At 43.2% G+C, this 15,117-nt stretch overlaps 1 protein-coding gene across 7 annotated transcripts in view; it reads right to left on the bottom strand.

Annotated features, from left to right (window-relative positions):
* The window catches only part of ADAMTSL3 (ADAMTS like 3), a 278,466-nt gene that overhangs the window by 27,739 nt on the left and 235,610 nt on the right, over positions 1 to 15,117 (bottom strand). For 6 of the 7 annotated variants that reach the window (XM_074966431.1, XM_074966430.1, XM_074966433.1 and 3 more), the window contains exons 21-23: positions 10,241 to 11,333; positions 5,436 to 5,563; positions 5,001 to 5,129 (exon numbers count right to left, since the gene is read on the bottom strand). In XM_074966431.1, coding sequence (XP_074822532.1) covers positions 5,001 to 5,129; positions 5,436 to 5,563; positions 10,241 to 11,333 — 1,350 coding nt within the window. Of the gene's footprint in view, positions 1 to 5,000; positions 5,130 to 5,435; positions 5,564 to 10,240; positions 11,334 to 15,117 lie in introns of those variants that run through there. The other variant, XM_074966435.1, reaches the window with a different exon arrangement.

The raw sequence follows: 15,117 nt of genomic DNA, 5'->3' as shown, positions 1-15,117 counted from the left end.
ATGATTAGAGCATGAGAGAGTCTTTTGGAGAGAGAGAAAATCAAATTAATGAAACAGTGAGACAGGAAAAAATATGTGGCACATATTACATAATATTAAACCTTTTTGTTTGATGATGTTAACGGATACTTAAATTGCTCCATGTAACACAGGCTAATAAACCTAGCATCCCAAAGCATTCTGTTCAGAGGCATTATTTTTGTAGGCTTGTTGGTCAAGAGTAATTCAATTACAGAGTATACTGTACAGCCACTAGCTGGCCACTAGGGGATGCTAGAAAGTTCATCCCTCCCCCAGTCCTCACATCTGCAGCTCTCAGCATACTCTTTGCCAGTTTGCGTGGCAGGCTGCTCCTAGTCCCAGAAATTCTGCACTGTGGAACAGTGTTCTGTTGCATGAACCACTAAAGTGTCATTTTTGTACGGATCCATCACTAATATTTTCTCTATGTTGCCGTAAGAAAATTGCTACATGCACATCCACATGGCAAGAGAGAGGGAAGTGTGTGTACAGTGAGACAGAATGCAAAAGTACAGTATGTAAAGAATTTCCCAGAGAGAAACCCCTGGATTGCACAGCTGTAACTGAAAGTAGAATTTGGTTCAACTTTAAAAACACCAAAGCCAAGAAATTGCGTAGGCATTTAAAAATTCTGCCAAGAACATGGCACTACATAAAATATGCCATAGTGCACACACACACAGACACCTTGTGGTCCTCTCTAAATACATCCTTTTTTGTGGCATGGCAAGCATCTAAATGGCCCACAGGCAACCATAGTAGCTCAACATCAATGGGACAGCTGCATGAATAAGGTCTGCAGGATAGGGCCTTGCTGAGCCCACCTCAGCATGCCTTGCTGAGCCTTGTCTGGTAATACTTAATGTGCAAAAACAGGCAAGCTGTCATTCAAAGAAAAGAAGTTAGACATTGCAGCTGTATCCTTCTTTTTGCCTACTTACGAGAAAGGATAGTGGGGGAAAAACTCCTCCAGGTCTAATCAGGGTCTCCTGGACACTAAAAGAAGAAGCCTACCTTCTAATCAGCATTATCTGTAGGTACTGATGATGAGGAGAAAGAATGTGTAAACCCATAAATCCTACAGACCTACATTTGATATCACATATGTTGGGATACTCATTCAAATGAATTTCCTAAGGGATGAATGAATAAATAAATACAAAAGTAACAACAACAACATGTGCTTATCACTTTTCATCCTAAAGTCTCAAAATCACTTTGCAAATATGGGAATATATCGACATTTCCAGTTTGCAGGTGAAGTAACTCAGACACAAGTTAGTTACACAGCAAGTCAATGGCAGAATCAGGAATGGAACCCAGGTCTCCTGGATGGCAGTCCACTTGCAATCATGAAACTATGAAGATTCTACATGAAAAGCAAAGCCATGATTTTATCAAAAGTATTGGATATGTTTTATTTACTACTTGAGCTTCAGCTGAACCGTTCACAAATAGGATATGAAAGATAAGGCCAATAACATAACATAGTACACTATTTCCTTTTCCTACATATATGGACTAAGCAGTTTGGAAACTGCAATTTTAGCCAAAAATTGCTTATTCCTCAGCTAGGGCCCTATTCAACATAGCACTTAGAGCATGCTCAACTTTAAGCACATGATGTAATCCACATGGGGACTTGTAGCGAGGCGGTGTGGCTCCCCGCTGCCACGGAAAGGGTCGAGCCCCTCCAGACACCAAAGTGGGCAGAGCCAGGAATCTCTGAGCCCAACCCTCAGAGGGACAGGTGGCGACATGGAAGTAGAAAGGCGCGGCCTGGAAGTATAAAGGGGGGCCCTCAGAGCTCACTAGAAGACCAGCTGTGGGGGAGGCCAGACATAGCCAGCCGAGCCTGCGACTGGGAAAACCCCATGGCCCCAGGTCCGTGCCAAGACTGGCCGGACCTGCCCTGTGCCCGCTCTCCAGGGGAGTTGCCGGGCCTGCCACTTGTCCACTACCCTGAGGAACCCCTGGTGCTGGACCCCCCGGAGAACGCCGCCGAGATCCAGGTACCAGAAGGAGGGGAGCTAGGAAGTAGCCCGGGGACAGCTGACCCTAGTCTGGCTGTAACTCTGCCAGAACCCATGTCAGTGTGTTGCGGTCAGGATCCCCACTGACCCAGCAGCGGGTCGTTTGCCGTGCTCGGATGCAGTGCAGTGGGTGGGCCTGTGTCCCCCCTGCCATGCAACTTGTGGGTGGCAGTCTCCCCCTCTTCCAGGTCCTTGGAGGCCTGGGCCAACTCACACATGCTGTGCTGCTCAGCCCCTGCCTGAGGGCCTGAGCTATTGACTGTTTGTTGCCCTGCCCTGACCCAGGGCCTGGCCTGCTAACATTGGGCTATTTGCTCAGTCCCTGCCCGAGGGCCTGAGCTACTGACTGTTTGGGGCCCCGCCCTGACCCAGGCCCGGGCCTACAGTGCTCCTTCCAGTTACTACAAGGGCTGCTGAGGGAGACTCTGGTGGCCGGACAAAGTCCCCGCCAAAGTCAATGGTGTGTAGCAAGCTGGTGTGGCTCCCTGCTGCCCTAGAGAGGGTCGAGCCCCGGCCTAGCCCCTTTACAGGACTACTTACATTAGCAAAGTTATGCATAAGTGTCTGGAGGATCCGGTTTTAAATATGCTGTCCTTATAGCAGTGGATCATATTATGTAATATGTGCCACATATTTCTTTTGGGGACCACTTGAAAATTGCTGAGGGTCTCGGTGGACGGCTTAATGATCTTTCCAAATGTTGTCTGTACCGTTAGCTATTGTAAAGTGCTTTGGATAAAAGCGCTATATAAATAAAAAAAACCTTAATAATAAACGTTTGTTTGTTCTACAAATAAAAGCACACAACTCATATTTTAAAATCAGTAGCCTTTCTAATGTGATGGATGTGCCCTCTCCCACCGGCTGCGGCAGCCCCCGAGCTGGAGCTGGGAAGGAGGGGGGGCGTGTCTCCCCTGCCACAGAGCTGGGGCTGGGAAGGAGGGCCATCTCTCTCCAGCAGCCCTGGAGCTGGGGAAAGTCATCTATTTCTCTGGCCGCCGCAGCCCTGCAGGTCCCAAATTCCCCCCACCACCTCTTCTCACCCCACTGCCCCCTCCCACCTACCCCTTATTCCCCCCAAGGCCACCACCTCACCTTACATGTGTGTCTTCTCCAGGGTCCAGGCACCTAATTAGTGGAGCTACACCTGCGCGGCTCTACTCATTAGGTGGGTGGCCATTCATTCTCTTGTGTGCGGCCGCCCAGGCGCGCACCTCAGAGGGAAGTATCCACGGACGACCTGAATGGACCTCGTGGACCACTGGTGGTCCACGGATCACAGTTTGAGAACCACTGCCTTATAGAGTACAGAGACAGTCAATTCATTTCCAGTGCACTTTTTCAGAGATCAATCCCTAAAGTGTCCTGCATTTTCACCAGGGTTTGAAGAAATCTGTAAACATTGTGTTACTAATAGTCTTAACAAAAGTTCTCATTTTCGCTACAAAGCAAACTCTGGCAGGTTTCTTCCCCGCTCTTTTAATAAAACAGATTAATAAGGCTATTTAGCTCTCTACTCCTGGCGCAATTCAGTGGTGCACTATTTTTGATTAATGTGTCCTTAGCTCATTTTCTAAGTTAATTTTTCTGCTATTAATTTGATGGAAGTTTTAAAAAATGCAAGCTACATTTGTAATTCACAAATAACTTCTACTTCCTCAGCAATTACAGGAAATCAATAAGATGAATCATTTTTAAGTCAACAGTAGTGTCAGTTTTAGCATAACTAAAGCCTGCCCCACTAACCTACACAACTCCCAAGTGTGTGGAAATCAAAAGTCCCATGTGTGAATATTAATTGATATTTAGATTACTAAATGCTCACCCATCCTAAGAAAATTAATACTAACAGTGTGGCTTAAATTCTGCTGAATCTGAGATGTAGGTCAGTTGTACAAAAAGTTGCCAAAGTATAGCTGGAAAATATTACTTCCCCAAAGCAATAGCTTTGATGCGAATAGCGGGGCCACATGGCCCAATATCCGTCTGTCTGGCACCACCATTATTTAAAGCTATTTGTAGAACTATTCATGTTCATATATTTCTATCACTATTTTGGTCTAATATCAACATCTTTCTTCTGGACAACTGCAAATACAGTTTCCCAAAAACAATAAAAATGGAAATGGCACGCTGACTTGTCTAACAATTTATTTTCAATTAGTTGTAACTCTCATTGTTTCCAAATTCATGTTCTTGATTAAACAAGACACGAAATGTTGACTCATATTTTATGAAAATAATTGGCAAGGTACTATTGTTACGGTGAATTAACTTTTAAGGTGATCAGTTTAAAGCACAGTGAGAAAGAGATTAACAGGTAAAATATCTACCTTGCCTGCACAAACTGAGATCAAGAAAATAAGATGAGACACAGAATTACTTAATATATGTAGCTTCTACTCACTATAAGTGCTGTTCAGAGGTGTTGACCTAAAGAAGCTCTATAGACTTTTGTGACGTGGCATCTAATGAGCCTCTTTGTCTCTTTCCTGCAGCTGCAAAATGCTAGTTGTAATAGACAAACTTATTTTACCATCAAGTTTAAAGTTCTGTGAAGGTGAGACTGGAGATTTTATTTGCAGTTCTATATGGCCGAGACACATGAGCATTTCCTACGAGGGCAAGAGACCAAAAGGGTGCAGCAAATTTTCTGATGAGCAACTCAGCTAGCTGTGGAGCCAGTACCTAAGATGGGCATCAGTTTTGTGGTCCTTAAGTACTGCGGTGGATCACAGACCATTTCACAGACAAGAATTTTCAGAGCGAGAGAGACTCTGTCTGTCTGTCTCAAGAAAAGAAATAGAGAGATGAAATAGAGTGACCAAGGTTGACATGCCTAGTAAAAAGGAATAACATTCTGCTGCTACTGGTAACTTTTTTCGAGACTCCAGGTGAGCTTCTTATTCCAACACTACAAGGAACTCCAATGGTGTTCTTGCTTACCTGTCACGGGACAGTCAATTCTAATGTTTGCTCCAATTCTTCCCACTATCACACCTCCAACAGTTACAGAGAGATTACTAACTTCCAGCTTTGTGACATTTATTCCAGGGGACAAAATGACAGGAGCCTCTTCAAAAGAAAAGGAAAGGAATTATATTTATTTTAAGTTTTGTGCTTTATAGATCTTGTATTCAAAATGATCATTTAAGCAGAATTAAGTTTGAAAAGAAACGTACAGATAGTAGGGTGGATCAGCTAACTTAGCTCATGGCTGTTGTGGCTTTAGTTGAAATACAATTTAACAGCAATCAGAAATCCCTATTTCTAGTTACTAATTCAGTCAAACTCAATCCAGATTTGGGACTGGAGGATGGGTGTTAGTGCTAAACAAAGAAATGACACTCATGATACTACAGATGCCATGATCAACATTACCTGCATACAACAGCAAAGAAGTTTCCATGTCAGAACCAAAGTCATTGACCACCATGCATCCATACACACCAAGTTCCTTTCGGGTAGGACTGAGAATCTGTACTTTTCCAGTGACATCCAAAACCACTCTGAAGAATGTTTAAGGGGAAAAAAGGGTTTATTCATGTAGGAACAAATCTCATGCCCAGCTCACATATCTCAGCTGTAAACCAAGTCTCCCTTCAAGAATATAGGAGAGAGAATCTTCCCATCAAGGATACAGAACAGAAGCAGAACTGCCCTGTAGAAGCTACCCTAATCCAATGAGGAGAGCAGCCTCCATGCCTGCAGTGTGCCCTCTTTCTGGTAGCAAGGAGAAGCACTGAAGGATATGTGCAGAGATGGCTCCTCCAACTCATCCTCTCCTCTCAAACAGCAATGTGGAGCTGCAGTCTGTGCCATGCAGGAGATGGACAGCATCTGCATGTCCTCACCAAACCCTTTCTCTTCACTGTGCAGCACAACAACCCTGCTTCTGCTGCCAAGAGACCCCCCCCCATACCCACAGAGGAAGGAGCAGGATTGGACCTGAAATGAACACGTTTCTGTGGGACAATAATAAAAAATTATGAGCAATTTTTAGAAAAAATTACTGTATGCCCCATGAACAGCCCTCTAGAGCAGGGTGGCCAACCTGAGCCTGAGAAGGAGCCAGAATTTACCAATGCACGTTGCCAGAGAGCTACAATAATAGGTCAGCAGCCCCCCATCAGTTCCCCTCCCAGTGCCTCCCACCCACCGGCAGCTCCGCTGATCAGTGCCTCCCCCAGCTCCCAATCAGCTGTTTTGTGGCATGCAGGAGGCTCTGGGGGGAGAGGAGCGAGGGCACAGCAGGCTCAGGGGAGGGGGCAGGAAGGGGTGGAGTGGGGGTAGGGCTTGTGCCAGAGCCAGGGGTTGAGCACTGAGCACCCCCTGGAAAGTTGGCGCCTGTAGCTCCAGCCCTGGAGTCGGTGCCTATACAAGGAGCCGCATATTAACCTCTGAAGAGCCGCATGTGGCTCCTGAGCCTCAGGTTGGCCACCTCTGCCCTGGAGCATAGTGGGCTTGTCACCTCAGACCAGCAGTTTTGGGAACAACACGGGCAAGGTGGCTGGGGTATGACTTATGGAAAGTCTGAGGCCTGGCACGTGGTGGGACCTTGGGTTCTCAGCAGGGGGAGGAAATAAGGATCAAGGATTTACAATTTTAAGGGTTACCTGACTTTGTGTATTGATATAGTTTAATTATTTTTCCCATTAGCAATAAAGCTGCAGTCTTTCCACAAAATACTGTTTTCCATCTGAACCCCTTTCCTAGTATCTCAGTGGCAAGGTATGTGACCCAAAACCATGTGGGAAGATTCTGAGAATGCCAACCTGGTGTATTTATACTTTTTTCCCCTTGTTAGATTTCCCAGCACTTAGTAACTTCAGCTACAGTGTGCACCAATGCATATATACATACACTGTTGATCTGACATCCTACTTGATTGGCTAAACATACAAAAATAAAGCTATATTATGTGGGGAAACACAAAAGCATGTTAAAAATGAAGTCCTGCTTCATGTATGGGACAAAACCTGGCTTTCCCCCACCCCTGGGGCAAATTAATACTTGTATAGCACAGCACCCATACCTACAACATATTTTGCAGAGACATTAGTATTTGTCTCATACATTTCTAAATATATAGATATAATTTATCTCTAAACAAAAAAGAAGGGAATGGAGACCCAGTTGCTAGTGAAACCCTCAAATGGTAAGGATCTCTATTAGAAAGTGCAGTTTATAATTGTAGACGTTAGAAATAAAAAAATACTTACATATCAACAAAACGTACTAAAAATGAAAACATCAGTTGCAACAAATAAATGGGAAATTACAAATGCCCCACAAACTAAAGAATAATTGGCAGGAGCATCATGCTCCAAAAACATTTTCATTCTTAAAAAAATCTTATTTTTGGCATCCCTGCTTTAACTGATAGCCCTGCAGAACTATATTTTTCTTGGCAATTGGGTTAATCAGTTAAGTATGTTGAGAAATGTCCAAAAATGCCTTTTATCATTTCAGAATAATTCCTTCATTACTGAAAGGCTAGTTAAAATTCCAACAGGCTAAACCATGAAGCTAATGTTAATGTTATCCGGTGAGTTTCTCAATTCCCAGCAGTGGAGTAAAAGTATTTGCTCAAAACTGAACAAATATCTGATAATATGATAACTTTTCTCCAAGTATATTTCCAAACTGTGGTTGTAATATAGGGTCCTTTTAAATTTTGACATTCCATTATCTTTAATAGAAAGATCTGTAGGTAATGAAGGATTAAAAAAATTCACAAGAATTTGTGGTTTCTTTCTAAAACAATATTGTGTTGTACAAATTATGCACAGTGGGCACATCTAAAAGTTCATTCTAGTTTTAGAGAAAGTAAAATTTTCAGAGATGTTTCCTGTACATAAAATGGTGAATAATATGAGAATTGGTAATATCTCTAGAACTGGAAGGAACTTTTAAAGTGATCCCCCTATCTGGTATAGAATCATAGGACTGGAAGGGACCACAAGAGATCATCTAGTTCAGTCCCCTGCACTCATGGCAGGAATAAGTATTATCCAGACCAGTGGTTCTCAAACTAGGGCCGCTGCTTGTTCAGGGAAAGCCCTTGGCGGGCTGGGCCAGTTTGTTTACCTGCTGCGTCCGCAGGTTCGGCCGATCGCGGCTCCCGCTGGCCACGGTTCGCTGCTCCAGGCCAATGGGGATTGCGGGAAGCAGCGCAGGCCAAGGGATGTGCTGGCCACCCTTCCTGCAGCCCCAATTGGCCTGGAGCTGCGAACCGTGGCCAGTGGGAGCCACGATCGGCCGAACCTGCGGACGCAGCAGGTAAACAAACCGGCCCAGCCTGCCAGGGGCTTTCCCTGAACAAGCGGCAGCCCTAGTTTCAGAACCACTGATCTAGACCATCCCTGACAGGTGTTTGTGTAACCTGCTCCTAAAAATCTCTAATGACGGCGATTCCACAGCCTCCCTAGGCAATTTATTCCAGCGTTTAACTACCCTGACAGGACGTTTTTCCTAATGTTCAGTTGGTTTACCTCTTGCTGCAATTTAAGCCCACTGCTTCTTGTCCTATCCTCAGAGATTAAGAAGAACAATTTTTCTCCCTTCTCCTTTGTAACAACTTTATATGTACTTGAAAACTGTTATGTTGTCTTCTCTTCTCCAGACTAAACCAACCCAATTTTCCCAATCTTCCCTCAGAGGTCATGTTTTTTTAGACCTTTAATCATTTTTGTTGCTGTTCTCTGGACTTTCTCCAATTTGTCCACATCTTTCCTGAAATGTGGCACCCAGAACTGGACACAATACTCCAGCTGAGGCGGAAGAATTACTGCTCAGGTCTTGCTCACAACACTCCTGCTAATACATCCCAAAATGATGTTTGCTTTTTTTTTGCAACAGTGTTACACTGTTGACTCATATTTAGCTTGTGATACACAATGACCCCCAGATCCCTTTCTGCAGTACTCCTTCCTAGGCAGGCATTTCCCATTTTGTATGTGTGCAACTGATCATTGCTGCCTGAGTGGAGTGCTTTGCATTTGTCCTTATTGAATTTCATCCTATTTACTTCAGACCATTTCTCCAGTTTGTCTAGATCAGGGGTTCGGGACCCCTCAGGGGGTCTTGAGGTTATTACATGGGGGGGGGTCATGAGCTGTCAGCCTCCACCGCAAACCCCAGTTTGTCTCCCGCATTTATAATGGTGTTAAATATATTTTAAAAGTGTTTTTAATGTATAAGGGGGGTCGCACTCAGAGGCTTGCTATGTGAAAGGCGTCACCAGTACAAAAGTTTGAGAACCACTGGTCTAGATCATTTTGAATTTTAATCCTATCCTCCAAAGCACTTGCAACCTCTCCCAGCTTGGTATCATCCACAAACTTTATAAGTGTACTCTCTATGCCTGCGGTTCTCAAACTGTGGGTCGGGACCCCAAAGTGGGTCATGACCCTGTTTTAATGGGGTCGCCAGGGCTGGCTTAGATTTGCTGGGGCCTGGGGCCGAAGCCAAACCCTGAGGACTTCAACCCTGGGCAGTGAGGCCCAGGTTGGGCTTTGGCTTCGGTCCCCCGCCTGAGAGGGTGGGGCTCGGTTGGGCTCAGACTTCAGACCCCCGTCCTGGGGTTGTGTAGTAATTTTTATTGTCAGAAGGGGGTCACGGTGCAATGAAGTTTGAGAACCGCTGCTCTATGCCATTATCTAAATCATTGATGAAGATTATTGAACAGAACTGGACCCAGAACTGACCCCTGTGGGACCCCACTGATATGCCCTTCCAGCTTGACTGTGAACCACCAATAACTACTCTCTGGGAACTACTCTCTCTACCCCATGGTATATCAAAAATGCTGTCACACATTTTTCCCTTTTATATTTACTTTAGTACACGTCTATTTATTCTCTAATGCAGATAAGTTACTTTAGGCAGAATGTATAAAACACATACAGTATAGCCTCATTTGTGGTATAAAATTCAATCCTGCCATATAATATCATAGACTTATATGTGCACTGTTTCCTTAATAAATGATTTGTGACACAATCTAACACAAATTTCAAATAAAAGTATAAATTTTGTAATAAAGAGATGAAAAGCACAGTGCTCACATTTACTTCATTTTCACAATACATTTTTAACATTACACAACACAGTAGATTTTAGTTTTTGCCAATAACAACATAAAGAAGATCCATATAAAACCAAAAGAATCCATATTTACTTACTTCTCAGAGGATTTTAATGCTTCTCCATCTTTTGTCCAAGTATATTTAGGCTCATTAATGTCTGCAGTTTCACACAGTAAATTGACAGCGCTAGTACTCTGGGTCAGAAAAACTGTATTTCCAATTCGTGCAGTTATTGTTTTATTAAAGGAAATTCTGGGCACTTGTTTTTGCCTTATAATACCAGGTCCTTTTTGATTGAACATCGGCTTGACTAGGGTTTTTGTGTTGAAACGTTCAGATACGTTTGGTGATTTACTGGTGAGCTTTGAGGCTAACTTTTCTTCATTCAAGCCTTTCCATTTTTCAGTAGTAAGTTGTAGTGGTCTAGATAATTCAGCAACTAACTGATATATGACTTGGGATGCCAGGTCATCACTGACCTCTCCAGCTTCAATGAGTTGACTCATGTTTCCTATCAGTCTGTCGAACTGTACAGTGTCCATGCTGTAAGCTCCTTGAAGAATTGCTGCCTCCAGATGTTTGTTCTCGAATTCATGAGGGCTGTATTCTTCTGCTGAATTACTCACATGGGTTTCACCATGTCTCAGAAATGGCTGATCATTAACTTGTCCATCCCCAAGATACAGCTCATTCTTTTTACTCCATATTTGCCACATTTTGCTCATTTTATGCCATTTGGCTCCAAAACTGTTCGCTTCATTGTGATCTGTACCTCTGGTCTCACTTGCGTGTTTTCTAAAAGTTGGAGGTTCTATCAGCCGGTTGTCAGTGCCAATAAGTTTGAGAACAAATGTTTTATGCACAGAGCCTGCAATACACCTGTACACTCCGATATCTGTAGCCCCAAGGCTATGTATTTTCAGTGATCCTGATTTAGTGATGCCAAGTCTTTTAGAGTTTTGTAGATGTTGTCCATCTTTCTCCCATTGGATAAGTGACTTTTGAAACCTTCGTACTGGGCACTTAATTACAACGGATGTTTTTGGAAGCAGATAGGCTCGGCTTCCAATGGTAAAATTAATGCGTTTCTCTTGTCGTGTCTGTATGTAGACTCTGTGTATACTGACAATCTGAGGTCCATGGGCAGCATGCTTCTCTGGACGCTTGGGTTTAATTTCTTGTTTAATCTCTGAAACAGCAATCAAGTGTTGAAAACGATTGAATCACTGGCACTCTCCCTAACAGATTCTGCTTTTCTGAGAATGCTGGTTATAGCATTTTCTCTGATTTGGTTCAGGTCAGCTCCCAACTTGCTGACTTTTTATCTGTGTCACATACACACAAACAGGAACAATGACATAGTCAAATTTTCTGGCCCCAATTTAGGCATTCTCCTGCTTCTCTCTAAATCTCCTGCAGCTCTTATCATATCAATGAGAAAGCACATATAACACATATCTGTACAGAGGACAATACTTGGAAGAGGGGGAAGAGTGCAATAAGGTAGGCATGCTATATCTGCTATTCTTATTGCTGCCAGTTGAAAGGGAAAGAAAGGGGGTAAAGGAAGAGGAAAAAGCAAATAAAAGGTAGAGCACAACATCACTCTTCCCGCATTTGGGCACTGCAGCAAGTGCAGGGAACCTAAATAACACAAAGTCCATTAGAAAAAGCAGGACTCTCTTTTCTCTGGCTGTTAGACCTGCTGGCTGGCTGGCCTTACTGGCTGGCAGGCAGATTGAAATCAAGTAGACAGCAGCCCAGGAGATGAGAACAGGAGTCAATGAATGGGCAGTAAGGGAACAGAGAAGGCCATGCTACTATCATTGGACTGGTGATCACTTTCTTTGCCTAGAAGAGGCTTTGGTCACAGAGTCCTGCTGTTGGCAGGGGTCAGGAATACAGGAAGGAAGGGGGAAAGAAAGAGAGAAAAAAGTCAGATCCCGGAGAGGGCTGGTAAGTCAGAAGATGCCTGTGGGCAAGCTGAAGAGAAAACTGAGGAGAGTTTCATGCAGGAAGATGCGGAGGCAGAATGTTGAGTATGATGAAGCGCCTCCTGATTTACGCAGCAGGAATTTGAACTCTACATGGTTTCTGGAGAGCTGCCTCCATGATGATAGCCAAAGACAGGCCTTCCCAGCAGTGGCCGGATAGACACGGGAACACAGTGTGAAAATGACTACAGTATTTCAGATACCATTTTGTTGACTCATTACTGGCCACTACTATGCCCCTTTCTGATCAGCAGAACTAATCTTACTAAGAAAGCATTAGGTAGCTGAGAAACAGAACAATGCAGAAGGAACGTAACAGAAGCATACACCTCAGCTATTCACTTTGTGCAAGGCAAGGTGAAACTGGCCAGCCAGGGGAGTCAGGAAACTCCCTAGACGAGTGTTAGACAACACTCAGTTTTTACTAGTGACCCATTCTGTTGGTATGTGACAGAGAACAAAACCCAGCAAGCTGCAGAATGACTTGAATGAGTCAGAGAAACAGACAAATTGATCAAACACTCCTGCATGTGGTTGAATCTAAAATCATTACTACTCTACCATTTGGTGAGAACATAAATAAATAAAATGACAAAGCTTGACAGCAAGTTATTGCAAAAATTTGAGTGCTTCAGATATCGTATACTTACATTTTGGATAGGTTGTAAAGGAAGAGGTAAAAAGCTAAATGCTTCAAGCATTCAAAAAGTGTGCACACTGTCTGAACTACAGCCCAGAGTACATTCTTATGCTTATAAAACAGAATAGTTATTTTCGATATTTTGGCTAATGAGTTCTGACCAATGTGGATATCCTGATTTCATAATTACATAGCTCTTAAGTCAGTATTTGTTATCTAGATGCATGGTTCCCTCAACCAACCATTTTATATTGTTCAACAAATAAACTGTTTCAGGCACTGAGAGGAGTAAGATTATTAAAAGAGTGTCCTGTTTTTAATAACTATTGGGCTCAAAATATTAGTTTTAATGAAAATGTTCCAGTATTAAAGCTTCAATTTCCAAAACCCAGCATACATACACAGTAAGTGTAACTTTATACACACAAAATACTTTGTGCTATGCTATGTTTACATTAGTTATTCCAATACAGAATTAAACCCAGCGCGTGTTTATAAATACGTTCAAGTCTGACTGATCAATTTTTCTTTTTTTAAAGAAAGACGTCATCAATTCTTCTTAACAGTGCAACAACAGAGGGCACGTGTGTGTGTGGGGGGGTGTAAGTATGTACTGGCAGAAGAGTTAAAAGTGAGAGAGCATTCAGTTTTGTGTACTGCAGGAGAATAGTCCACAATGAACTTTCTGGATCCCTGGAAGCATCATAATTTGCAGCTTTGGAAGGGGTGATCTTTTTGGGAGGGATTCCATGAAAGGTAAAGCTGCTGAATACATTAGCCTGCACTAGTGCCACAGGGCCTGATCTTCAGCTGATGTAAACTGGTGTAGCTCTGTTGCCTCCAATGGAGCTACACACATTTTTACCAACTGGAGATCTGGCTCATAAACTGTAAGCTCCTAAACTATTTCCCAGGACCTAGGAAGTCAGAGATATTTCTGCCTGGATTGGGCCTTCATAAAGTAAAGAGCATGCCCAGATACTGTGTCTAGGGAGTCAGGCTTAGACTAACAAGCCCCATCACCATAAGCAGATAGTAAAAATTAAGCGCTCAGTTGTGCCCTGAAGTCTGAGCCCTGAAGAGGGGGCATTGAAGAATGCCACTTTAGTGCAAGCTCTGGGAGGCACCACCTCTCCCAAAGCAGCCCTGCTTGGTGACAAAGTGTGCATGGTGCACCATCCCTAAGAACAGTGCAGCCTGCTCTCCTCTTTGTAGCCTCGAGCTCTACTTTTTGGGGTGATGCCAAGTTCCTGTCTCCCACCCACTCCCTTCAGGTGATTTGAGCTGAGCCCCTGGATGTAGTAGGAGGAAACAGTCCCTGAATGTTCCTATGAAGCCCAGGATTGCTACTGTCCCTGGGCCCTGGTGCAAGAAGCAAAGTGAGGATCTGGAGCGTGCTCTCCACTCTCACCTTTTGTGTACTCATATAAATGCCAGGCAGAATCCAGCCTTAGAGGCTAATGCATCTAAAACCTTGTCCTGAACAGTTTGAGAACTTGAAGGGAGAGGCTGGTCACTGGCCTTCTTTCATCATTTCAGTCTGCACCCCATTACCTGCCCTAATAACTACTGTATGTCTTCACATGTTGCTCCCTTCTTACTACAATGGAAGCTGAAATGTTACTTTAACATCACTCTCCACTAAGCAATTTGCAGGCCACATTGCCATTCAACTATCCACAATTAATTAAATTCAGATAGATATGCAGCTCAAAATATTTTATTAAACCTTATGCCAAGGACATTCCTGAAAGTCCATGGGGCTTTATTTAAGTGGTGTTTTGAACCTCAGGATTCTGGCATGTTAATCTGAAATGAAGTCCAGGAAAAGAAGTTTCATATTATGTATGAATCAGAATTGCACTATTATTTTGTGTTGTGAATAACCATTTATACAAAGCTAGAAAACACATAACCAAGTAGCTATTTCTGGACAAGACCATTAACTGGATCAAAACCAAAAAGACTGCACATATTACCGGATATTTACAGATCTGTATGATGCAAAACTTTCAATTCTTCCAAACCTAGAGTGAATGTTTTCAATTGAATAGTTGTCATTAAATATATTGTGTTCAGTAGAGTTTTATCAAATTGTATCTGACATTTAGGCCATTCATAAGAGCCTTCTTTTATAAAGGCACAAATTTATATCCTCCTTTCTAAAGGAAGAAAAACAGAGGCCCACATTGAGGAATGGTTGCACATTCTTCACTAAAAAGAAAAAAGAAAAGGAGTACTTGTGGCACCTTAGAGACTAAACTGGTTAGTCTCTAAGGTGCCACAAGTACTCCTTTTCTTTTTTCTTTTTACGAATACAGACTAACACGGCTGTTACT

The sequence above is a fragment of the Natator depressus genome, chromosome 10 (genome assembly GCF_965152275.1).
Source record: "Natator depressus isolate rNatDep1 chromosome 10, rNatDep2.hap1, whole genome shotgun sequence".
Taxonomy (NCBI): Eukaryota; Metazoa; Chordata; order Testudines; family Cheloniidae; genus Natator; species Natator depressus.
The sequence above is the reverse complement of the archived record's forward strand: the minus strand, read 5'-3'. Positions and strand labels throughout refer to the sequence as shown.